We start from the raw sequence: 25,535 nt of genomic DNA on the forward strand, positions 1-25,535 counted from the left end.
CGTTCAGATGGCATCGAACAGTTTCATTCGGTTTTGGACGAAAAATCCAAAAATCCTTTTTTGTTGCCGTGTCCAACACTGATTCCGATTCATATTAGGATGAAAATCGGATAAACATGGGAAATAATTCCAAGTCGACGGAAACCACATGTATATATTTCCCGTCTCAAATGTCACTTTTGTTTGTCCACTAGACTTCTACAATTTCTTGCGTTGTGGAGAAAAGAAAGAAGGAAGAACAAAAGGGCAAAGCATATCCTCTTGCGTCCGTTGTGATCGGGTCACAACCCTGCAAGTGCCAGAAACAAACATGTCGACCAGTAGCTGCTTCGGTTTCACGTACCGAGTGTGGCAACGAAGAAAACCCATCATGGAGGTCTCGCCGTTGAGTCCCCACGACGAGATTCCAATCGAGTTTCGCATAACTAAGGTACATGGAGTGCAGAAATTCATCTGCGCAGATGACGACGATCCGGTATCTTCCTCGCTAGAAAAACTTCCGTTACATTCAGAAACCGTCTCGGTTCCCGAAGATGCGGCGCTGTTACCCGACGGTGGTGTTCGTCTGCGGTCTGTTCTTCGCACCATGGAGGTCGGACATGAGTATGTAGATCGAATATCATCAGATATATCAAGGGTGGCTCAACTCCGATTCCCTGGAGGCTTCCTGTCGTCCATTGTTGTTGCCCTAGTGCACATCGTGGCAGTCATAGTACTGGAGGTTGATGACGAGTCCGAGTCCGAACCAGAATACGTGTCAGAGTCCGATTTTGATTCTTCGATGGATACCGTGGCGGCGACGAAATCTTCGATCGCGACATTGGAGAAGATAATCCTGGAAGAAGGGGGGATGGGAAAGTACTGCATGATATGCATAGAAGAGTATGAGGGTGGGATGGAAATCACGCGCATGCCATGCTCCCATATCTTTCATGGAGATTGCATTGTCATATGGTTGCTGACAAGTCACCTCTGTCCTCTGTGCCGATACCCGATGCCATCATCAGACTAGCGTAGAGGGACTTTAATTTCTTCTTGATCTGTTTTTGTTTGTTTGTTTTATTAGGGAATTTAGGTTCCCATGAATTTCACATGCACAATTTTGTTGTTGTTGTTTTTTTTTTTTTTTTTAATTTTTTTTTCTGCATGGATTAATGTAGCCGAATCATACAGTACTTGTTTTCAACCAGGATGTTGGTCTGCCACTACAATCGCATTGTGAAAAGCAAACCCTTTCTTTGTTTTGTTATATTCGTATAATTATTGGAAAATTCTTATTGCAGTCCCCGAATGGGGGACTACAATATAGTCCTTTAATGAAATGCTGCATTTCATTAAAGGAAATGAAACACTGCGTTTCATATAGTCCTCCAAGTAATACAATCCCTTCATCGCCCCAGACGAAATGAAACACTACGTTTCATACAGTCGCCCCAGACCCATCGCCCCTGCTAGTTGTCATCCCTTCGCCCCTGCTGGTTATCATCCCTTCATCGCCCCAAACCCATCGAGCACACCAAGCCCATCGCGAGCGCCGTCGCCGTGCCCAAGCCCAAGCCCATCGCGACGCCATCGTCGTCGCCATCTCCGTGGTCATCTCCATCTTGGTGAGTGATTTCTATCTCTCGATTTCAGCGGTAGTTGGTGATGGATTTCCTCTGTGATTTAAGCTATTTTCTTCTCTGTGATTCGCTTGAGCGTGAATCTTGAATTGGTTTTGCTTGTTTGTAAATTTGTGTTAAGATCTTTACTTGTTTTTATAAAATATTTCTAGTTCTAGAAATGCACTCTACGTGTTTGTTCAAATTTGTGAATGGGTTCCATATGATAATTTATGCTTGAAGTGTAAGTGTATATAAAACTTAGTGTGTGAAGGCTTATTTCCAGTGGTGCTAAAGCTCAGCTCTTTTCAAGTCCCTGTATATGCATAAAGCGTGCACTACTTATGAGTTGTTCCAATTTGCTCACCAGAGTTGTGCATAAAGATTCAGCAATTCTAAAAGATTCTATATATCATGGGTCATTATTTATATTAAAACCCATGATATATTAAAACCCATGAGCGTGAATCTTTTAGAATTGTTGTTTGCTCACCAGCACTGATCAGTGTGCTATTGGAACTTTATGCTCTATTGTGAATCCTGTATATGTTGGAGATTCAAGGAAAATTGAAAACTTGGTTTTTGATGAGGACAAAATCCTGATAGATATACCACATTTAATTATAAATAAGTTTCATGATTGATCCGATGATATAGGTTAACATTTTGTGTATCATCATGTCAAAAATATCAAAGAGTAAGTTCTTAACTCCACCAAGAAAAAGCTTTCTAGTCTAAATCTTTTTCTTTTATGCAGGGCATCATTTGAAGATAGCCCTCTGTTGCTCTTTTTCATCAATCTCTTTTTTTCTGACAAGTAACATTCGACTTTTTTTCAAATACGCTCTTATGACATATCAAAAGTTACAATGAAAACTACACACTCCAAGTTCATTTGGATCTCCACTCAGTGCTGGTGTGCATAAAGATTCACACTCTTTTCATTCAACCATGGGTCATTATTCAAGCACTCTTCATTCTTCTATATATCATGGGTTTTAATATATCTAATTTTTTATTTGATGTTTAGAGTCTAGACTTTTGCATATCTAATATATTTGATACGCAATGTCTTCATCGCATTCTTCATCTTCTTCGAATCATACTCCAAAATGTCTATGCGGAGAGATGGCACGTTTAAAATTATCAAGAACAACAAAAAATCCAAGCCGACCTTTTTATTCTTGTCCAAATTACAATAAAGAAGTAACATTAAAAAAATTTGTGATTTCAGATATTGTTGTATTAATTGTAATTTATCACACTAATTAGATGTTTGTTGCAGGGAAGACCACACTGCGAGTACTTTTTATTGGCAGATATTAAAGTAGAAAATGAAGGAAAAGTTGTGTGCGAAAGAGAACGTCGGCTCCAAAAAAGAGAGGAAGAACTCCAAAAATGGGAGGAAGAACTCCAAGCGAGGGAGAAAGAGCTCCAACGTGCAAGGGTACAGATGCATAAATCGGAAGATGACATCCGAAATGATCAGGATGAGCTTCAGGGTGTAATGAAAGATATTAACCATACAAGCATGCGACCCTGCGTGTATTGGGGACTTGCAATTCTAATATTTTGTTGTTGGATAGGATCAAGAACAGTTACAAATTAGTATAAGTGTATATCAAACTGTGTAATGTTGTTAAGTAGGTTGTAATAGATAGGTTTACAACCTTTATGAATATTGTAATATTCAAACCCATCAGCCTTGTAAACATTATGAATGGTTATGAGAAGTATTTTCCTTGCACTATATTTCATGTATTTTGTTCTACATTGAATAAAACCAATGAGATTATAACTTTGAACTAACACTTTAATATAAGCATCCAACACTTTGATCAATCCTCATTCCGAACAATAATAACATATCTCATACCCATAACATATCAACCAAGTGAAATGGTATAAATATCCAATGTTACAAAAATACACCAAGTTTACAAGAATACAAAGTAGAGTTATACAGATGAAGTTATGATCTTTTCTCAACATAATAGTCTACAGCGTCTTCAATTCTCAAATACTTTGATGGGGGCAGCAGTCTACGATGTATTTCATCAATCATCGAGAGGACCAGGACATGCGAAGTTCACCTGCAAGTAGTTTGAAATATTTTGTAAAACATCATGCAATACTCAACATTATTTGTTCAAAATATAGACAAAAAGAAATATTATTTACCATTTACCTAAGAAATAATGCTTTGTTGTGTACCAGGCAACTGCGAAACAACAGCTTCTGGTGTGTCGTGCAGTATTACCGATTCTGTGGGGTTTAATACGTCTTCCATCCGTGATGGGGGCTACATTTGAATACATAAACAAATGACATAACTTATGTATAAATTTGTTAAAACTATATCAAAATCACATTATTTAAATATTCCGTACATTCTTTCTTTGTCGCTTGCCACCAGCCTTTTTATTTTTGGTTTGGAACATCTCTATTGTAGGTTGTCTCCTCTTTGATGGGGGCCTGCCCTTGCCTCTGACAACACGAGGGCTCAACACTTTCTTCGAACTTTCAGTTTCGGCATCAATGGAAGCATGAGTGCTTGCAAAAAAGACATTCATACTCTCACTCCTCTGAGTTGTGCTCATCCCAGCCCAAAATGTATTTTTCAGGTATATGGGAACCCAATACATTCGCTCACTATAGAGACTTTGAAACCATGTATTTTCCTTCAAATTGTAAGTGTCAATAAACACCTCCCAAGACTTCTCGAACTCGTCATAAGTTTGAGAATCATAAACACATTTCTGCAATGCACTTTTCAACCCACACTTAAATTCAGCATGTGAGCCCAACTTCTCTGGTAGTTTTCTCATTATGTGCCACAAATAGTATCTATGCCGGGTATTTGGAAAGACTATTGCAATAGCATTTTTCATGGCCCTATCTTGATCAGTGATGATAGCTTTTGGTGCCCTATCATCCATACATTTCAACCAAGTGTCAAATAACCAAACAAATGTTTCAGTATTTTCACTTGATATCAAACCTGCTCCCAAAAGTATTGACTGTCCATGATGGTTAACACCAACAAACGGAGCAAATGGCATGCCATATCTTTTTGTTAGGTATGTTGTATCAAATGTCACAACATCTCCAAAATAATCATATGTTGCTCTGCTGCATGCATCGGCCCAAAAGACATTTTTTAATCGACCCTCATCATCCAAATCCATCGATGAGTAAAACCTATCATTCTTATACTGCATCCTCTCAAAATAACCACGAAGTGCATCAGCACCTTCTTTGCCAAGTATAAGGTGTCGAGCCTTGTCTATATAATTCCTTGCATCTTTTTCAATAAATGGAAGTTTCTCAAAACCACCAGCCTCGACAACCAATGCATTAAAACTTTTGGCCATACCTATGCCAGCCTTGTCGTTAATATCTAACTGCCTCTTCACAGAATCATCAATTGCTCGATTACATCTAAAAAATCTTGTCTTTTGTAGATTTAACCCATGGTTATGTGCATTGCAGACAGTAGTTATACGTAAGACACCATCAGCCAAAATTGCATTAATTCTCGCCTTACAATCAGTCTTCGTTGTCGGGCGTGGTTACATATCTAAGTGTTACATATCTAAGGAAATGTTGGTAATACGTTTCCTTGTCTTACTGCCACGAGCACACCCAAGTGTTACATATCTAACACTCCCATCATTTTCCATTTTACTTCTTTGGGTCATTATGCCAAATCCAACATGTCTCCCATATTATTTGTAGTAGTAAATGAGTTCTTTCTCAGTGTTAAAAAACATCCCCGGCGTTGGTTTTGAAACCACATCATCATCATTTCCTGGTGTTGGTTCTGAAACCCCATCATCATCATTTCCCGATGTTGGATCTGAAACCCCATCATCATCGTTTCCTGACACCCCATCATCATCATTTCCCGGCGTTGGCTCTAAAACCACATCATCATCATCATTCCCAAGCAATACAACATGATTATCAATCACTACCTCATCATCTCTCACATTTGGGGTATCCATATAATTAATGCTTTCTGAAAAAAACAGTGGTCGCCTAGTAGATGTGCATTCTTCCCCTTTCCCCATCAAGAACAATCTTCATATATTTAAAGCACAACATGAAAGTAAAATATATATATATATATATATATATATATATATTTAAAGCACAACAAATTAACAATCCCATATGTTAGTAGAAGCAAATGAAATAGGTAAAATCATTTATACTGTTTCTAGAAATAATCTAGTTAAATCTTTGACTGATTCTTGTTTATATGTTGTTTTTGCCTATTATGGAATCATGTATACACTAATCCCATATGAAAAAAATGCCCCTTCTATTTTTTTTTGCTGGATACAGATATGTTGGGAGTGATAAACACATTAATAAAGTCATTTTTGCATGCAAACAGTAGTATTTATCCAACAAGCAGCATGAATACCACTCATAAACACATTAATGAGGATAAAATCAAATATTTTATCCAAGCAGCGTGGTCTTTTGCAGGCAATTGCCTTTTCGGGTTTCTATTCCCATTTTTCTACAATATTTTCTCCTTGCCCAGCCCGTTAGTAAAATCATCCCATTGTTTAGCCTTTTTTACATGCACAAACCCATGGTGTTTCTTTTGCTTTTCTATAAAACAAAGTGCAGACTTAGCCAACAATGGGATGTCTGGTGCTTTCCCCAGACTCAGCCAACACGTTACATATATTTGTGCAGCAGGACTACTTAAAACATTAAATCAGTGTGTGTAAATAAACAAGTGCAGGAACCTACCAAGGAGGTCGTCGGCAGTCGATGTGGAGAAGCTCGTTCCGTCGATGGTGGGTTGAGGGTGGTTGAGGGGCACGCACGGGGCTGGCTGATTTGAATTTTGGGGAAAATTTGCTTCAAATTTAGGTTGAAGAGGATGAAGGTTATTTTTGTCAAATCATAGTTTAAAATGAGGATAAAATGGTGATTTTCTTACCAGGACTGCAATACAGTCCTCTTAAGAGGAATGTATATAGAACGACCCTAATATATTACTTGGTTTACAAAACTAGTAAGACTATTCATCCGGGTCGGATTTTTTTTCAGTCCAATCTAGAACCCGAATAACGGAAACCTAGGCCAAGAACCGCATTTAAAAACCCGGACCTACCCGGTCTAGGCCAAGTCTGAAACCCGAGTTCCAAGTTTAAAACTCAATACCCATATTTATATATAAAAAGAATCTTTAGATGTCTTAAGTAAAAAAATAGTAGATTTCTTTTTTTGTTTTACTTTCATTTAGTTAAAAAGGCAATTAGTTGTTTCAAACTTTATTTATTTTTTATATAAAATTTAGTTTTCCATTTTAATATATTTTTATTATTATAGACAATGTTCAATGCATTTGTATTATGGTTTTCTCTTAAAAAAGCGTTAATAAATTAAAAGACACACTTATCTCAATATCGCTAAAAGACACTTTTTAATTTCAAATTTTTAATTTTTCCATCTAATTACAACTTTTACAAATTTCTAAACAAAACACAAAATACAATTCAACTTTTTCAATTCTAAAAAAAAAGTATATTAAAAATTATATTTTAGTAATATTTTAATTTTATAATATTATTATTAAGCTTTTTCTCTATTATTTTCCAAAACTCAACAAACATCTTAACTAAAACTATTTTACTAATATTTATAGATTTCTCATCTCATCTCATTTAATCTCAACATCCAAACGAGACATGACCCATTTAGGAACACAATTGTTCTCAGATATTTCCTTTCCAAGCACACTCAAACACAACATTTTTCAATTTCATATTTTCAACTTTTTCATTAAGACCCCGTTTGGTTTAGCAGATGGTGTCAACAGATCATTATAATTTTTAACTTTTTCATCTAATAATTGCATAATCATTATAATTTTAACAAGCTTCCAAACAAAGCACAAAAAATAATTCAACTTTTCCAAATTCTAAAACAAAAACAATATTAAAAAATCATATTCTAACTATATTTTAACTTTGTAATATTTTTATTCAACTTTTTCTTTCTCATTTTTCAAAATCTCATAGAACATCTTAACTCAAATCATTTTACTACTATTAACAAATTATCTTATTATTATTCACAGATTTTTCATCTCATCTCATCTGTATAACCAAAAGAGGCCTTAATCATTATTACCTAATCATTACAACTTTTCCAAACTCTCAAATAAAACACAAAACCCTATAAAACTTTTTCAAAATCTCAAAAAAATATTGTTAAAAATTTATATTCAAACAATATTTTAACTTTATAATATTTTTATTCAATTTTTTCTCTCCTTTTCCAAAACTCAATAAAACACTATATATTTTATTAGCAATTTTACATCTCAAAAAAGAAGAATAATATTTTTTAAATGAAAATATATTTTAAATATAAATTAATTAATTTGGAAACAATAAAAATTTCTTGTTTTAACTTATCTCCATAGGCTTCAAAATCTATTGATCAGCCGGTATATATATATATATATATATATATATATATAATCTTGAATATGAACTTTCTATTTAGATAGATCAAACAATTGACAGGTTTAGTGCATATATACTTTCTACCTCATTTTAGGAGTGAACTTTAGTACACGTGCAAGGATGTGGTTAGCTCCATATATCTGCAACTTCTCATAATCGTATCATTATTCCAGTATCTAAAATACTGACATGATATATAAAACCATTTAATATAAGCTTCACATTAGAAGTCATTGTGCCATAAACATCTAAGTATAAGCAAAGTGCTATAAAAATACAAAGTGCTACAACCAATTTTTAATGATGTTGTTAATTCTTTATTTAATAGTAAATATGTGCATGGAAGATTGCATCATAAGCAACCCAACCAATAGAGATGATATTTAAAAGATAGTAAAACAATACAAACAAAAAAGTAATAACAGATTAATGTATATATGCATGTTAGAGCTCTTTAAGGCAAATTATCATCAAGCAAACCAAAGAAGAAAAATATGACAAATAAGAGAAAAGACATAAAGCCACACACACCTCCCAAAATAATGGAAAAAACAAAAGATCCAACAAGATCATGAGACTACTCGTTAGCCAATGCTACCTGAAAGTGGACACGGCATCAATCGATGAATATACATGTCTGACATTAAATTCAAAATTAATAAAAAAAATTAAAAATCTGAGTAAGATTTTATGGTCTAGCATGTATCTGAGTACAAGTTACAATAACAATATAAAATGAAAAAAGAAAAAAAAAACTGGAAAAATGAGCAAACAAAATCAAATTGCTCAAAACATTACCAATTTACCATAGAGCAAGTTGTAGGCACAGTTGGCTGAAAAGAGAGAGAATACCAAAAGATCGTTAACAGCACCTAGCAACACCCAAACAAGATAAGAAAGGGCAAAAATGTAATTTTCCCACTTAAAACAAAATGTAGTATTCATTTGGGATTAGGCAGTCTTATTTATTCATATAGACACACACACACCCGTCTTCCTGGTGAGACGGTACCAATGGTATTTTGATGGCATTCTTCCTAAGCGTGCAAATAGGCGTAGTAGTTGAACCGAATTTTAAGTTTACTGTTTGCACTATCTAAAGTGAGACTGAAAATTAGAATCTTTTCTCACAAACATAATTAATTGGAAAGAGTAATGTAAAACCAATTCATTGAATTCTCATTTCTCAGAATGAGATGGCATTAGAAAGTTTTTCCAATTCATCAAGCATGTTAAGCATAAATCTAGCATGACAATCATACAAGGATTTTGTGACACTCTTTCTAGAAGAACAATTGCATCCATGATCTCCATTAGCAGCCGATGACTATAGCCAAAATGCAATGCATTTTGGACCGCCAACTTAACCAAGTTGTATTCTGTGTTCCTCCCATGTATATTTCAACTGAAGACTTGTTGTCAGTGAACCCCCTGATGCCATATTTACGTGTATATCGATGATAGAAGGGAAGAAAATCTCGGTGTTGCAAACAAGAAAATCACTAGAACTTTAGCTCATACAGCAATAGCTTGACCAGTAATCCCATCGTGTAGATGCAAAGAGCCATCCTTCATCAGGTTGAGGCTCAAACTCTTAAACCTCTCCCTAGAATACTGTCGAGATGCCTTTCTCCAATCAGTTCCAGTTTTCATCATCGCAACAAATTCTTCGTAACTAATTCGTCCATCCTGAAAATATTTCTCGAAAGTTTAGGATGAACCGTTTAAGCCACTGGAAATACTACTCCAGAGGGAGAGAGAGAGAGAGACATAAGAGTGACAGCAGTTCAAATATCAGAATTCCAAACATTAATTTAAAAATATGGAGGATTTCAACCTCTTTATGGCATTTCAAAAAGTTCATAAGTATCGCCATGTCATAATAAGCGGGAACCTGAAATTTATAAACAAGAGATAGTAAGGCTTGAATGTCAAACCTTGTCTGTGTCAACTTCGCGCATTATGTCATTCACCACATCCATATCAGTTTCACCCGAGTTATCAGCTAAGCCTTCCCGTAGCTCATTTGATTCGATATACCCACTTCCATCTTTGTCAAAAAACATAAAGGCTCTGCGGAAATGCTCATCATTCTCCATTTTTTGTATGTGGATCGTTACTGCTACAAACTCTCCATAGTCCAGTACTCCATTCCCATCCACATCAGCCTAAAAAGTTATCAGAATTCATGTCATTTTTTATAAATAATTTTCAAGTACTTTTCACTTCACTAGAAACATGGGGAGGTGTCAAGTTTTTACATAGTGGAACAGAGCAAATGGCATCAGCAGGCAGTTTTATTGAATAAATTTTGTTGCTGCCTCATGACTTGTGGGTAGCAACACAGGGAGGACAAGAGTTTTGCAAGGCAAAGTCTAACCAAAGGAGAGTCCGGATATGAAAGAGCATGCAGCAGGAGGTTGTTTCAAAACAACAAAAAAGGGGCGGATTAAGATGATAATATATCACATCGATCCAAAGATAGTCAGCACGCACATATTTGAATCAAATTAAGTGACTTTCACTCTGCACTTAGCCCAAGAATAGAAATTTACCGCTTCCATCAACATTTTTATCTCTGGTTCTGCCAATCGCGAACCAACCTCTCGAAGCCCAGCCCTCAGTTCCTCATATGTTACTTTCCCATCTCTATTAGTATCCATCATTGCAAACATATTTCTGATTACTCCTACCTCTTCAACAGACAAGTGTTCTGCAATTACCTGCAGAAATTGATTCAACAAATCCAAATCATACATTGAAGTGCGCAAATTGCACATATCAACACCGTTATGGTCAGAACTAGAGCCGACAGTAAGGATAAAAATAAAAAGTATATTCTTACTCGAAGGGCTTTCTTTTTGAATCTGTTCATCACAGAGAATTGCTTGAGTCTTGTCCGCACCATATCTCCCAATGGGACATTTGGAGCTTTCTTTGCATTTTGCAGCCACGAATGGTCTAACAAAAGATGAAAGAAAAGAAAATATAAATCAGCATAACAGGTTCAAGAAAGTTAGCCATGCTGCAGAAAAAATCCAAACTCCAAGCAGTTCGTACACAAATAAGCAATTAAATGATTTGCCTCATTGTACAAGCCAAAAGGCCTAGTAAATAGCACACTGCTTGCCAGTGATGTGAGAGTATCCATTTGTGGGTCTGCGAACACATGCCTTCTTGATAGTTGTGTAATGGCTCATATTCTGATACCAAACTTGTCAACAGAGAAGGTACTGTTCCAAACACGAGGGTATTGGAGATGGTTTTGACTATGATTTCCATTGAAACTACATGCATTATAGATTAACTTACAAGCGGAAAGAGTTGTAAATTCCATCCCTTTTCTATGAAATACAGAATAAAATGAGTCATCCCAAGAAGATCAGGTCTATGGAAAGCCACCTATAATACAACATGATTGCCCCAGTAACAAAAAAATCCATCGCAAATCGTTAAATCAACTTGGGATAGCGAAAACATTATTTTAGAAATTGATTACATGTGTAAAATAACTCAGGTCCAATTTGTCAAATCCAAAGGCCTGAGAAAACCTACTTACTAGGATGTCAGAGGTGGTGGAATTAATGACGGGATGAAAGCCAACAAGATCTTGAAAAAGAAGACAAGGAAAGGCCGCCTTGGGAAGTGAGAAAAAGAACAGTACCGAGAGAAATCAGTCTTCAAAACAGATAAAATGGTAGAAAGCAATCCATGCAAGTGCTTGCTGCACAACGGTAATTCTGTCGGAACTTTTTTTCATTTCAGCAGTATATAACCTCACGCAGGAAACAAATAGATGCGATCTGCGGTTACTATCATCCAGATTCTCAAGACTCTTGATCACTACCCAACCTAGAAAAGGATCTTTTTCATTCCAAGAGTCTTTGAATTTTCTCAGTTGTTTTAGCTGCTTTGTCTGGGAAAAAAATCTTGGTACGCCAGCCAAAACGAAAGTATTAAGTTGAACTTTCTTGGTAAAACCTTAACACGTCTTCTTCCCTTTTGGTAACCATTCACGAGGCTTTTCAGCACTGGAACCAAAAACTCCACAGGCTGTATAAAGGTCCGTACGGTATGAAAGGCTATTCTCTCTATCAAAGTCAAAATCTCGCAAAATCTACCAACAGTTATTTTGATTGGCGACCACAAATTATACCCACGATCATGCATTTTCACCGTTTAAACAATCTCAAGCTTGTGAACCATTACAGCAAAACCTCATTTTCTCAGGACAATAAGAATATAATCCCAGAAATTGAGAGTGAGACACCAAGATTTTCTCTAAAAAGCACCTTTAGTTCTGAGTGGAAACCCAACTTAATGCATTCCTGAATTCCCCAAAAAAAGTCCACTACAAAGTGCTTTGTATTAATTGGTAGCAAGTCAAATTATGGATCACAAACTGCTAAAGAACTTACCAAGCACTTGTTGAGCATTCAACCGCTTTCTTGGATCCGGATCCAACATCTGTCGAACCAGGCTTTTCGCGCTTTCAGAAATATGCGGCCATGGTTCCCTCTTAAAATCAATGACTCCTCTTAAAATTGCAAGAGCAACACCCGTTTCAGTCTCTGTCACAAACAATTAAATGGGAAAAGATTCACAATCTAATACAAGATTTCACGCCCATGTTCATCAAAGCTGAAGATTGTGGGGGGGAAAAATACAAAACAAAATACCTGCCCAAAATGGGGGAACCCCACACAACAGAATATAAAGGATCACGCCGGCGCTCCATATATCAACCTCTGGTCCATAATTCCGCTTCAACACCTCTGGCGCCATGTAATACGGACTCCCCACGATTTCCGAAAACCTCTCACCTAAAACCCCAATAAAAACTAAATTAAATATACGAACAGAAAAAAGCAACCCAAAACCCAAGCAGAGTTTATCAAGAGGAACCAGAATCTACACAAAGAGCTTGAAGTCAACTAAAACATCAAGAAAAAAACCCATAAAATCTTTTGAAAGAAAAGATCAACCAAACTCAAAACCAACCGAAATTGATCTCCCATAACCTACCGGGCTTAAAGAACACCGAGAGGCCGAAATCGATCGCCTTGAGTGGCGAACGCTCCTTCTTATTGGCGAACAAGAAATTCTCTGGCTTCAAGTCCCTATGCATAACCCCGTTGGCGTGACACATCCTCACCACCTCCGCTATCGTCCTGGCCACGCTTGCTGCGGCCCTCTCGCTGTAATGCCCCCGTGCCACGATCCTGTCGAACAGCTCGCCTCCCTCGCAAAGCTCCATCACCAGGTGCACGTTCTCACTGTCCTCGTACGTCTCCCTCAGCTTCACCACGTTGGGGTGGTCCGGAAGCGTCGACATTATCGCGACCTCGCGGCGCACGTCCTCCACGTCCACCTCCGTCCGGAGCTTCCGCTTCGAGATGGACTTGCAGGCCAGTGATTCTTTGTTCTCCCTGTCGGTGCACAGGTAGGTGATGCCGAACTCGCCGCGGCCCAGTTCCCGGCCCAGGACGTACTTGTCGCCAATTCGGGTCCGGTGGGTAAAGGGAATGATGTCCTCCAGCACTCGGACCGGGGCTGGATAACTTTTCGGATCCTCAGAATACGGGTTCAGATTCCTTTCTCCGCTCCTCTTCTTCTTCTTATGGTTGGTGCTGTTAGAGTTCCTTTCTTCTATGGTCTCTCCTCTAACGCAAGCGTTACAGTTTCCCATGCTGTTACAGAGTACACAGAGAGAGAGAGAGAGAGAGAGAGAGTTTCTGTGACTGGAAAATGCTACGTTTGCGGTGGTGACAGGTTCCGGTGGCTTACACCAGCCGGGCGGGAAGAGGGAAAACGCGGGTTCAGTTGACGAACAGAGGCTTTTTGAAAAAGGCAAAAAAATTAGCGTACGCAACCGTGTGCTTATTTATCATATTTTAATAATAATAAGATATTAATAATTAATTATTATTTTATTATGATAATTATTAGGATTAAAGCATTTTGTTTACATTATTTTACTTCATTGGCCCTGTGATCTCTCACCTTCTATAAAGTTAAAAATGTTTTTCCTTTTAATTATGTAAAATTATTGTATAAAAACAGTTCCTGTAAAAATATCAAAAACTCAAAAAATAAAAATGTGGTTTAATTATATAGATGAGATAAGATGAGATGAGATATAAGTTAAAAATTAAATAAAAAATTATTAAAATATAATTTTTTTATATAATTTTTATTTTATAATTTAAAAAAATTAAATTATTTATTACATTTTATATAAGAATTTTAAAAAATTATAATGATTATATGAAATGTAAAGAGAAACTTTTTTTCAAGTAAAGATTTTTTTAGATAAATAACATTTGCAGTATGTAGTATTGGAATAAATACGAGACAAATATAAAAAAATTAATTTTTTAATATAAATCTACTATTTTTCAAAATACTTGCATATTTTATAATTATAAGTAGTATTAGTCAAATTTATTTATTTATTTTTTATATCTCAACGTTCTTTCCCTTCTAAGAAAATAGTTATTGCTTCTCTCTAGAAAAGTTCCTCGTCATTTCCCACACGTGTTTCAACCATTTTTTTTTTTTCCTTTTTGTGTACTATTTATTTATTTATAAGTTTTTCCTTTAATATTTTTAATTATTTCTTTTCACCGGCTTGGTTTTAACTAGATCTATTGCACTCCAGCGATCGATTGCCTGCTGCAGCCCACCACGTAACCCTCTAGCCATCTATCGAGACGAAACTTAGTAATGGCAAAATTCTTGGTGTGTCATCCTTACGCGCAGCTTGTTCCACACATGGCTGCCACATATCGTACCACTCGTTTTGTCACCTTAAGATCTTTTAGATCTAACTCACCCTATTTGACAATCATCAGCGTGTAGTCTTCATACTATTTGATGTCGGACTTCTTATTGTGTTTTTACTTTTCTTAACCTTTCTTAACCTTTGATCTTGACAGAAAAAACAAGTCTCTTCAAGAAACATCTCAAAAAAAAAACTTCATTGCACCTTCAATATCCACTATCTTCGGCGGTAGTATCAATTGTGTGAACTGTAAAAAAAATTGTCATTTTAGAAGGCATCATCTTTGCAGGGTATGGATGGAGATTAAGTTTTTTGTCTCAAAACTTGAATTTTTTTTTTGTTTTTCTTTTCACTTTTGCATTATGATTGTTGTAACGGGAGTGTTATCGGGGAACCACATCCCCTCATCATTGATCTCATTTTCCTTATATTAATGTTATACATGCTTGATCTAGAAAAAAAAAATAAAAAAGTGAAAATTCTTTTAATAAAATTAAAAAGGAAAAAAAAATACAGCAGAAACCAGGGGTGACTATTCTGATTTTTTTTTTTTTGTAAAAATTCTTTTAAGTTATTTATTATATAATTTGAAAATTCTCTCTACAAAAGTTTGGCATACAAACATATTTTCAATGAGTGACACCACTTTACTTGACGCGGCTCGATTGTAGTTTTAATTGGGTGAAATTATGAGGATCATAGATTGTGGTATAAAATTCTTATTATATTTTATCATATATAAAGTATTTAAAGTCCAACCACTTAATTAAATATTAATGATTTAAATATGTTGTAAATATATATGATTAGATAAGTACTACAATTACAAAAAAATCTAATAAAAATAAATTTATGAACTGACATTATTTTTTATGATACGTTAAATCTGATTTATAATAAAAGTATTTTTATAATTTACTGTATCAATCTACATCAATTTATAAGTTTATTTTTACGAAATCTTTTCGTAGCTAAAGATATTAGGTTTTTTTGCATTTCAAGTTCAATAATAAAAGTCAATATTATTTTCAAATTTAATGCCAAGGATTTTATCTACATAGTATTATCTTAATTTTTCCTTTTGGGGTGTTTCTATATTTATCTGTATACAAAATTAAAAATAAAAGAGTTCTTCTTCTGCATAGAAAAAGTCCGATGGTTACAGTATCAGCATGAGCTACGTATCAACCGTTGATTTTACATGGTTGAAGTTCGGAGGGAATGATGTGGATGGTTGGGATTTTGCAGAGATTAGTTGTTGAAGTTGTTTACCAGCAGAGGGCATAAGCTATAGGAATATAACTGATAACATGTTTGACATGATCCAGAATCTGAATCATATCTTTAAGAAAAATTGCTAAAGCACAGAAAAATACAAAAAAAATAAGATTATTTAAAAGAAATTAAATAAGTTGATGATTTCTGATGTTTGACGTCAGCAAAATAGAGACATATAGGGATATAGACTTCTGCATAATTGCTTGCAGTTGCAGGCAGTGGATGTATTGGTTGGTTTAGAACAGGGAGGAAAAGTAAAAACTAATCCAAATTAGCTTGACAAGTATGTCTTAAAATATTGGACATATATAAGCATTAGAAAGTTTTCTGTTTTGCTTGTATTGGTGGGGAAGTTTCATAGTAGTTTTAAATTTAAAATGATGGGTTGGTTGTGGGATAAAACCAAATTAAATATGTCATACTGATGTTGAATGTGTGCAAGATGATAATAGCAATGAACAACTCCAAATTGACTTCATTTCCTCTCACCCAAAACTCATTACCCATTGTTATTGAATTTTATTTTGTTTTTGGTTTTGTTTTGTTTTTTTTTTATTTTTGTTTTATGGGTAGAATTGACTTGTTCGAATAGAGAAACGATCTCATCTCATCTCATCATTATAATTTTTTCAAATTTTTATATAAAATATAATAAATAATTTAACTTTTTTAAATTCTAAAATAATAATAATATTAAAAAATAATATTCTAACAATATTTTGTTCAACTCATCTAAAACTTTCTCATCTTATCTCATCTAATCAACGTAGTTTGAACAAGTTTTTATTTTCCTTGACAAACATATATAGGGTTTTTCTTTGCCCCTTGGACTCTTTCTATCATGATTATATTTATAAACCCAAATTGGATATGTAAGAAGAGATTACATAGAAAAGTCTATACAATGCTAAGAATCGTTATAAACAAGCCAATTTAATATCGGAGCCATCCCAATGGAAAATGGGGATTGCCAAAAAGAATGAAAAAATGAAAAATATTGAGATCTTTTCAATTTGTTGATTGAATTTGAGAATTCAATGCAAAGAAATGATCGCAATATTAATGTTTAGATGAGATCCTTACTGTCTCAAAATTCTATATGAAATAATGTAGTAACCACATGATATATCAATCTTTTTTGGATGAAATAATTTAATTTAATAGGTTGAGACCGACTTGGTCAAGATCTAGAGGCATGAGACTACTCATCAACTGACCACGATCGATGAAAGCAGCTTTAATGCCTCGTTTAGAATGTTGAGATGTCTAGATAAGTCGAGATAAAGAATTCTGTAATAGGTAATAAAATAGTTCGTAAATAATAGTAAAATAATTTAAATTAAGATATTTTATGTGATTTACAAAAAAAAAGAAAAAATTAAATAAAAATATTATAAAATAAAAATATTATTAGAATATAATTTTTTTAGTATTAATTTTATTTTGAAATTTGAAAAAATTAAATTATTTTTTGTATCTTATTTACAGATCCAGCAGTATACTTTAGCATTTACAGATCTCTTTCGTTATCCTATTATCCGGGGATCGATATATTTAAGTGATATTTAGATATTAAGATAAAATAAAATAGAATGAGATGGTTTGAGATTTAAAAGTCAACAAAGATGATGCCAATTGCCAAGTCTATCCGTCTTCCTTGACGCCAAAAGAATGAAGAAAATGTCCTGTTTGACACCCAATTAAAAGCATTCTTTGATCAACAACTGGTAAAAAAGCAACTACAAGAGGTGTTTAGTATTCCAAATCATTATCTTTAGGGCCACCCAAAGTCCAATTCAGGGGGCTTACCTTATCTAAAACTCTACGTACCAAAGCAGACCAATTGGGTTCGAGCAACTTTTTTCAGCTTCTAATTCTATATCAACCTCAACATGGTCTAAAAAAACGACCATTTTTCTTCAATCTAACAGCATGCTGTTTGGTTTTACTTCTTAATCTTTGAATCAGGAAACCAAAACAAAGTTGTTCTCAGAAGTAAATGATCTTATGTACTTTTTTCAAGATTAATTGCATAATTCCATTTATTCATAGAACTTCTGATTGTGAGAGTCAAATGCTAAGATCCCTTATGTCGCCTTTAATTTTGAGTTCAAGAGAAAACTAAAAAAGTTTTTGAGAGAAACATGGATATGACTTATGCCTTTTTTAATTTATATGTATATATATCATTTAGTGTTCAAAATAAAGAGGCTAATAAAGGTTTGAGAGATATGAGAATTTTCAAAATTTCTCGTAATTCTTAAAGTTTCTTGTAACTTCATTTTTAAATATCAATTAAACACAATATTTTTTATTTTAAAATTTTAAAATTTTTCATCTAATCATTACCTAATCATTATTCAAATATAAAAATCAGTACAAATATTACAACCGTCAAAACAAAGTACAAAAATCAATACAATTTTTATAAATTCTAAAACAAAAATAATATTTAAAAATACATTTAAATAAGTTTTTAACTTTATCTATTCACTTTCACAAACTCCATTACAATACTTATTTTAAAATAATTTTTTATTCAACTTTTTCTTCTTTTCCAAAACTCAATAAGATATTTTCACTCAAACCATTTCACAACTATTCATAAAGTTTTTAGATATTTTAACCATCCAAACATGTCCTTTAGGACTTCCTGATCTGATAAATAGCTAGGCCATATTAGATTTGATTTGATTTAATTTGCTAACTAATGGTCCATTTTAGACCAAAGACAGGAAAATAATGCTAATAAATTTAAAATGGGAGCATGCATACTTTCTTACAAGAACTAAAAGTAACTTTCTCCTAAGAAAAATTATACGGGCCTAGCTTTATTGGGGGTATGTTTAGATTAAGCATTCTATTTGTTATATATATATATATATATATATATATATATATATATATATATGTCATATACATATTGGAATTGACAGTGATAGGCATTAGGTTGTGCTTACAACCGGATCATGTTGCATTTGACCATTTCTTTTCCTTTTCTTAATTATATCTTGTGTTTTTATATCATTTTTTATGAATCTTTTAACACTTGGCTTGGCTCATTTGAATATCATCTTTATGCTCGAAGTATTCTCTTAATATAATAATTTGGACCACTTAATTAGAAATTTTTAAAAGTCATGTATCAATCATATCCATGTCTGATCTCTCATAAAGTATATAAGGCTTCGTTTAAATAGTAAGATGAGATAGGTATGTGAATAATAGTGATATATTTAAACTAAGATGAAATGAGTTGCTTTGTAAAACTTTATGTGTTAGGATATAAAAGTGAGATAAGATAGTTTTAATTTTTTATAGAGATTTGATAAAGTGATGGGTCTCATCAATTATTTTATATTTTTTATTATAAAATACATTATTCTTTTTTATGTCGTGTTTCGTGGCCTGGGTAACTTCACGCCATCGGTATTTGAGCGATCACCTGCACAGTAACTAAAGGGGGGGCCTCGGGGTCTGTTGGTCCTCCGATGCTTAAGTCAGTAATGGTGAAGGAGATGATAAACAGAAATGAAGATGAGTGTGTAAGGTGATAGTGATTGATTGACTGATTACCTTGTTCGTTGCTAGTAGTGTCCTATTTATAGTTACCGACTAGGTCCCCCACCATAGTGGGGTGTTGTATAGTAGGGGATAATATGCTTATGTTGTTTATTCACCGAGCTGCTCCTGGGTCGTCATCTTGTTGAGCTGTGAAGGGCTCAGGCTTGATGTGCATTGCTCGGGCCTTGGGTCGCATTGAATGCTGCGTGCCTTTTGTGCTGGGCCGCATTGAATACTGCATGCTTTCTGTCCCGAGTCCCTTCCATCTTACTGACACTCCCGCCTAGTGGTTGTATGCTATGTTCATTCCTTCTCAAGCCTTGCCTACGTCTTCTGTACCGTCGGCATGACCCAATCCAGATCTCCTGCTCGAGCTTTGATCCAGGTATTATTTGTTTGACCCAGACCATGTGATATTGCTGGGCCTTGCCTCCGGCCCAATCCAACCCAGACCATATATCTGGGTTGTGACTTGGGCCCATTCTTTGGCCCAATATAAGGGATTTTCTCCCTACACAGTACCCCACAAATTTTTAGCACACTTGTGGGCTGGAAATTCAGAGAGAGAGAGAGAGAGAGATTTTTTTTTTTTTTTTTTAATTTAAACTTTGGTCTTGAAATGTAGAAGGCGAATGGGCACTTGCCCGTTTGCTGTTGACATGAACCGATCTCTCCGTAATCATTAACACCGGCATCATTAATTAAAGCTGCTTTCTGGCGTGCCAACGTTGCCCGGGATTGGTTCGTTTAGTGTACGTGTGCGGTAGGTAAACGTCACGCCGTTTTACTGCAGTTGAGGCGTCTTTTCTAAACTTGTGCCGACGTTTCGAATATGTAACCGTTCCATCAAGCCGTCCCTATTTATTTCTTCTATCTCATTCCTTCTCCTCTTTCTTTCCTTTCGTCTTCGTCTTGCTCTTCTCCTTTTGTTTTTCTAAAGCCCTAAGAGTTTCCCCAATTCTTCCGTCTACTTTCACCATGACTAAGCGAAGTGCAAACGAAGCCCGTTTCAACTATTACGTTGGGAAATGATGGACGTTAGACATGACTAACAACGAACTTTGTTTGTTCTGCAGAGAGTTCCCCATTCCTACTGGGACTGCTCTGGAAATTCCCCAACCTCGTGTCACAATGGTGGACAAGTAGGGCCTATCGACGAAGGTGGCCCTTTATCGCCATATGTTTTCTATTGGGTTGCGTCTGCCATTCTGCCGTCCAGTGCGCGACATCCTGGACTTCCTGAAACTTGCTTTGGATCAACTCAATTTGAATGCTTGGCGCTTGGTCCTAGCCAATTGTGTGGCCTTTCGAATCGTTCTGAGCAGTTCCGAAGATTATCCCGATCTAACTGCTTGGGAGTTTCTAAGTGTATACCGAATCAATCGGCTTGATGGGAACATTTGCAGTTTCCAATCCTACTCTGCAGAAAAATGCTTCACGAATTTGGAAAGACGTTATTCATCAATAAAGGAGGGCATCAGCGATTCTTTTTTGTTAGGGGCTCTGGCTGGGAATGCCCAGAGGGGGAGCGTGAATACAACGAGTTCCCTATCCGATCCATTTGGGGTAAGGTTCCGACCACCAAATCTCTTGCTATTACATTATCGGAGAGAGAGGAATTCAGAATTTCCTCTGTCATATCCTGGGTAATGGCTCATCCTGACCTAGCCGAATTTGATGTGTTACTGAATGAGGATTACATTCGTCGCTACCTTGTTCTCCCGCACCGTGCTCATATGTTAGGTCGGGACTTCTTATCGGGTTCACTCTCTCCCTTCAAGAGAGAAACGTTGTGCAGCTTCCCCTCCCGAAGATAACCGCGCCAAACGGTCCTATATAGAGGAAGGGACTTCCGCTCCCACCCAGTCAGTTCCTGCTAGAGAGATCCTGACCACTTCATCGCGCCCTACTAAGCCAAATGCCCCTCATAAGAAGAAGACGGGCTCTCAACAAGTCGCCCTAGAGGGCAGTTCTGGCCGAGCCGCTCTAGGGTGTGGCTCTCACCAAATGTCTTTAGAAGGTGTTTCTCACCGAGCTCCCTCGGAGAGTAGCTCCCAAGGGCAGTTCTCATCGAGCCGCTCCTAAGAGTAGTTTTCACCGAGCTCCTTCAGAGGGCAATACTCAACGAGCTGCAGAGGGTTCCCACCGGGCCATTCCAGGAAACAAACCCCTTGGAGGTAATTCATTGAGATTTCTAAATCCCTTTCCTTTGTTACATTCGTTTAAGTAGAAGATGATAGCATCGAGCCTTCCTTCGCAGGTCCCACAAGGGGATAAGGAGCAGACATTGTCGTTGCTTTTCTTTTTGCTTCGGCCTTTGAATACCCGGTGCCTTGAGGTACCGAGCAGGTGAGAGGTGTTTTTCCCTCCATTCAGGAGGCTTTCCTTGAGGAGGAAGTCCCTTTGCGCAGGTCATCACCTCGCTTCGAATAAATGCTTACCGAGGTTGAGGCATCCTTTGGGGAGTGTTTAACTAACTCCCTTATTTCGCCCCCGGAGTCCTTTAGCCCGGCTTCCCCTGGTGGCCATTCGATTCCCATTCCAACAATCTTTGCCTCTCCTCTAGTTCTGCCTTTGGAGACAGAGGTTCCTTTCGAGGCCATGGAGCCATGTTTCAAGGGGTTACAGAACCCATTCCTCCCGAAGTTCCAGTGCTCTCACCAGTGTTGGAACAAGCTGTCGAGCCAGTTCACTCAATGATCCAGGAGTTTCCCCTTCGGTTGGCGTTGCTCAGGTATCTGTTCTTCCTCCTTTGCTTTTTCTCTATTCATTCATTTTTTATTCTATGCCGAGCCACTTATTCGTCTCAGGAAAGCCACGCCCCTCAAGCTGAGTCTCCCCCTTTGCAAGAAGACGTTGTAATGGTGGAGGTGGAGGACGATTCTTCCCTCGCTTGCAATCCACCCTGCTCAGGAGCTACCCAGGGCAGAGTTCAACCCAAGCTGAGGAACTGCAAGGTTCGCAGTTCGTCCTTCCACAAGACCCTCCTCGTGCAGCTGTTGAAGTTCCTTATCAATGCGAGGAGGAACTCAGTCTACCCTCCATACATGCCGAGGCCCTTCTGCCATTGGTGGGCGTCAAGCCTTCTTCCTCTTTCGGGATAGGAAATTCGCAGGGTCCCGGGCTAGGTTATATAAGAAGGCTCAAGAGGAATCGTTTGAAGCGCAGGCCTAGAAGTTCAGGCCCCTTTTTGCCAATGTAAGTACCTTTCCCATATCATCGTTTTGGTCTTCCATACTTTGCTAATGAATTTTGTTACTGTTGATTACTCAAGCTGCTGATCAGCTAGCCGATATGGTTTCTCGAGAGCAAAAGGCTCTGGAAGAAGATTTAAGAGCTCAGTCGACATTAAACAAACTACTGAACCTTCGAGGGGAGAAGTTGATGGGCGACCTCCATGCTCTAGAGGTGGAGAACAAGTCCCTGAGAGGAGACAATCCGCTCTACCATCAGAAGATCCGTGACCAGCGGCAGGCAGCCGAGAAGATGGAAAGTTTACTGAAGGTAATGGCCATGGAGCTCAAGCTTAAGGATAAAGAGATCCAGCTGAAGAATGTGGAGATGGACACAATTCGAACGAAGATGTCCTCAACAGTTGAAGATTTAGAGTCTACAAAGAAAAACCTTGAGGATCTTTGAGTCCAGTCCGGTCTCCTTTTTTCCAAGCGGGGAGATGCCCGTGTCGAGGTTTAGAGGCTGGAGCTCGAGCTGGAGTTTACTCGGGAAGCACTAAGGTAGAATGAAGAAACTGCTGAAGCATTGGCAAATGAGAAGGAATGTGCGGCTAAGCTGGAGTTTGCTCAAGAAGTGTTGAGGCAAAGTGAGGAAACCATCGAAACATTGGCGAATGAGAAGAAGCGTGCCACTAGATTCAATGTCGCATGGTTCATAAGTACTTGGGAATAGCCAGACGAGGAGATGTAACAAAGGCTTTCGCCGATGCCTCAGTTTCCCGCATGGAGTCTTCTCTAGAGGCAGCTCGGGACCGCGTAGACCAGCTGGAGTCCCAACTCAAAAAGCCTCTTGCCCTTCGCAACAGAACTTGGATCAACGGGTATAAGGAAGGTCTCGAGTGTCTTTAGGAAATGCTTCTTTAGCACCCCGACATCGATCTTCGTATTCTAAATCTTCGAGAGATCTCACCAAACATGTATGCCTACGAGAAAATACTGACGTGGAGAGTGAAGGACATGCCTTTAGCCTTCCGTGATGCTCCTTCTTAGTTCTCAGCTTCCCTTTATGTCGCTCACATGTATTTGCTTTTTTTGTTTTTTTTTTTGTAATTTTGACGATAGCAATGGAAATGGCGCCTTTTTAACTTCACATACATCTCTTGTTTGTTGTTGTATTGCTTATTGTATTTACTGGCCTTTCTTCTTTACTTGAACTGTTTAACTCCATTCATTGCTAGTGGAGATTCAACACTAACAGAGTCGCGAGTGAGACCCTTTCGTATAGATGGCTACTGAGCAAGTACCCTTGTAAGGGTGATTGTCGAGTGGTGGTTCTTCGTACCGATCGTGATCCTTGTTGAGTCTTTATATTTGTACGGAGGTATGCTAACAGTTTGTGCACTACCTTCGCTGTTTTCAGGCCTACATTGGATTTTTGATATAATTTTGATAACTTCACACAAAATAATATACCTCTGGTTTGTTTGGGTTCGACTGATTCGAAGCTTTTGATTTTTCCTCCCTTTTTGCGTGTTTTATTCTGTAGTCCTTTACTGTTGAGCCCATGCTCAGGCATTTTACCGAGTAAAAACCTCTTTATATACAGTGTTTTACAGTGCACTACCACTTTTATTTACTGCTCCACGGACTCTGTGTACTACGCTATTGGCGGTTTTCACATTTAATATCCTTATTAACTGCTCCCTGAACTCCGTGTAATGCGCTATTGGCAGTTCTCCTTTTTTTTTTCTTTTTTTTTTTTTTTTTTTTTTTCCGAACCTCAAGGGCCTACGCTTTCCAATGGGGAACGTGTGGGTAACCCGGGAGGCCTTAGGGACACGTGGTTGCCCAAGGAGGTCCCAAGAGTTACGATACCTTGGGGACGTCAAATGTCGCTCTCACCTATAAAAGGGGCTCTTCCCTTTTCCTGGGGAACTCACCCTACCCCGTATCTTTTTTCTTCCTCCCAAACTTGACGATCTCCTATGAATTTTCTCCTTTCCTCTCGTGTTTTACTAGGGGCAATGCCATCTCCTTTGGTGCTCAGGCTGTCGCTGGTTATGGCGGTTCAAATATCGAAGAAGAAGCAAACTTTCCATATCTCTTGTCCTTGCCCTTTTGCTTATGGCACCTCACTTGTTCTTGCTCCCTTGCTTCTTACGGGGATCAAACTCCGTAAGCGTTGTATCAGAACTCACTGCCTACGAGTTCTGTACGGTGTTCGATCAAGGCAATGGTGCGGTAGCCGTGGCTAAGGAGGGCAGGAACAGACAGTTCAAGGGAGCAATCAAATCTTCGGAGTTGATTCCTCTTGCCTCCCTACCGACCCTTTGTTCCCTAGGATGCTGCCCTTGCTCAATCCTGAATCCCAGTTTGCTCTTCGAAGAACCTGGGTGGGGTGTCGCCGGATTCCCTTCTTCCTGAGAAAGGAAGATAAGCGTCCCTTCGCGCCGGGGGGGGGGGGGGGAGCTGGGAATATAACTACACCATTGAGCATTCTAGTTCTGCTCAGATGAACCTGGACCAACAGGGCGCCCATCTTCTCTGAGGGGAAGTCACTCTGCCGATCTCCCTATTCTGTCTTGCCAAGGCGGCACTGCCGAACTCTTTATTCTGTCTGGACAGAATGGGATTCTAC

The 25,535-nt window shown here is 37.3% G+C and overlaps 3 protein-coding genes across 3 annotated transcripts; 1 reads left to right on the forward strand and 2 right to left on the reverse strand.

Annotated features, from left to right (window-relative positions):
* The first annotated feature begins 207 nt into the window (after window positions 1-207).
* LOC121237849 (RING-H2 finger protein ATL7-like) lies at window positions 208-1,086 on the forward strand. Its single transcript, XM_041134748.1, has one exon. The coding sequence runs from the start codon at window positions 311-313 to the stop codon at window positions 1,010-1,012; it is 702 nt and encodes a 233-aa protein (XP_040990682.1). The 5' UTR covers window positions 208-310; the 3' UTR covers window positions 1,013-1,086.
* Window positions 1,087-3,662: 2,576 nt separating this feature from the next.
* Window positions 3,663-5,608, reverse strand: LOC121236592 (protein FAR1-RELATED SEQUENCE 5-like). Its single transcript, XM_041133037.1, has 4 exons — window positions 5,373-5,608; window positions 3,992-5,042; window positions 3,816-3,903; window positions 3,663-3,694 (listed from the first exon to the last, which is right to left on the reverse strand). Exons 1-4 carry the CDS (start codon window positions 5,606-5,608, stop codon window positions 3,663-3,665), a joined length of 1,407 nt encoding a protein of 468 aa, XP_040988971.1.
* Window positions 5,609-9,200: 3,592 nt separating this feature from the next.
* LOC121237924 (calcium-dependent protein kinase 10-like) lies at window positions 9,201-13,957 on the reverse strand. The gene is made up of 7 exons (XM_041134856.1): window positions 13,124-13,957; window positions 12,778-12,921; window positions 12,517-12,669; window positions 10,944-11,059; window positions 10,654-10,821; window positions 10,036-10,266; window positions 9,201-9,787 (listed from the first exon to the last, which is right to left on the reverse strand). Exons 1-7 carry the CDS (start codon window positions 13,785-13,787, stop codon window positions 9,614-9,616), a joined length of 1,650 nt encoding a protein of 549 aa, XP_040990790.1. The 5' UTR covers window positions 13,788-13,957; the 3' UTR covers window positions 9,201-9,613.
* Window positions 13,958-25,535: the final 11,578 nt, after the last annotated feature.

This window comes from Juglans microcarpa x Juglans regia, chromosome 6S (assembly GCF_004785595.1).
Source record: "Juglans microcarpa x Juglans regia isolate MS1-56 chromosome 6S, Jm3101_v1.0, whole genome shotgun sequence".
Taxonomy (NCBI): Eukaryota; Viridiplantae; Streptophyta; class Magnoliopsida; order Fagales; family Juglandaceae; genus Juglans; species Juglans microcarpa x Juglans regia.

Bases quoted from the DNA above. Each gene is read 5' to 3' on its own strand.
- LOC121237849 (XM_041134748.1), top strand. From the start codon at position 311: ATGTCGACCAGTAGCTGCTTCGGTTTCACGTACCGAGTGTGGCAACGA.
- LOC121236592 (XM_041133037.1), bottom strand. From the start codon at position 5,608: ATGGATACCCCAAATGTGAGAGATGATGAGGTAGTGATTGATAATCAT. The intron at 5,043-5,372 runs GTTTTTTAACAC...AAGATTTTTTAG, and splicing joins TCAAAACCAACGCCGGGGAT to ATGTAATCGAGCAATTGATG. The intron at 3,695-3,815 runs GTACACAACAAA...AACTACTTGCAG, and splicing joins TGTTGTTTCGCAGTTGCCTG to GTGAACTTCGCATGTCCTGG.
- LOC121237924 (XM_041134856.1), bottom strand. From the start codon at position 13,787: ATGGGAAACTGTAACGCTTGCGTTAGAGGAGAGACCATAGAAGAAAGG. The intron at 10,822-10,943 runs GTAAGAATATAC...CAATTTCTGCAG, and splicing joins TCAAAAAGAAAGCCCTTCGA to GTAATTGCAGAACACTTGTC. The intron at 10,267-10,653 runs GTAAATTTCTAT...ATAACTTTTTAG, and splicing joins TAAAAATGTTGATGGAAGCG to GCTGATGTGGATGGGAATGG.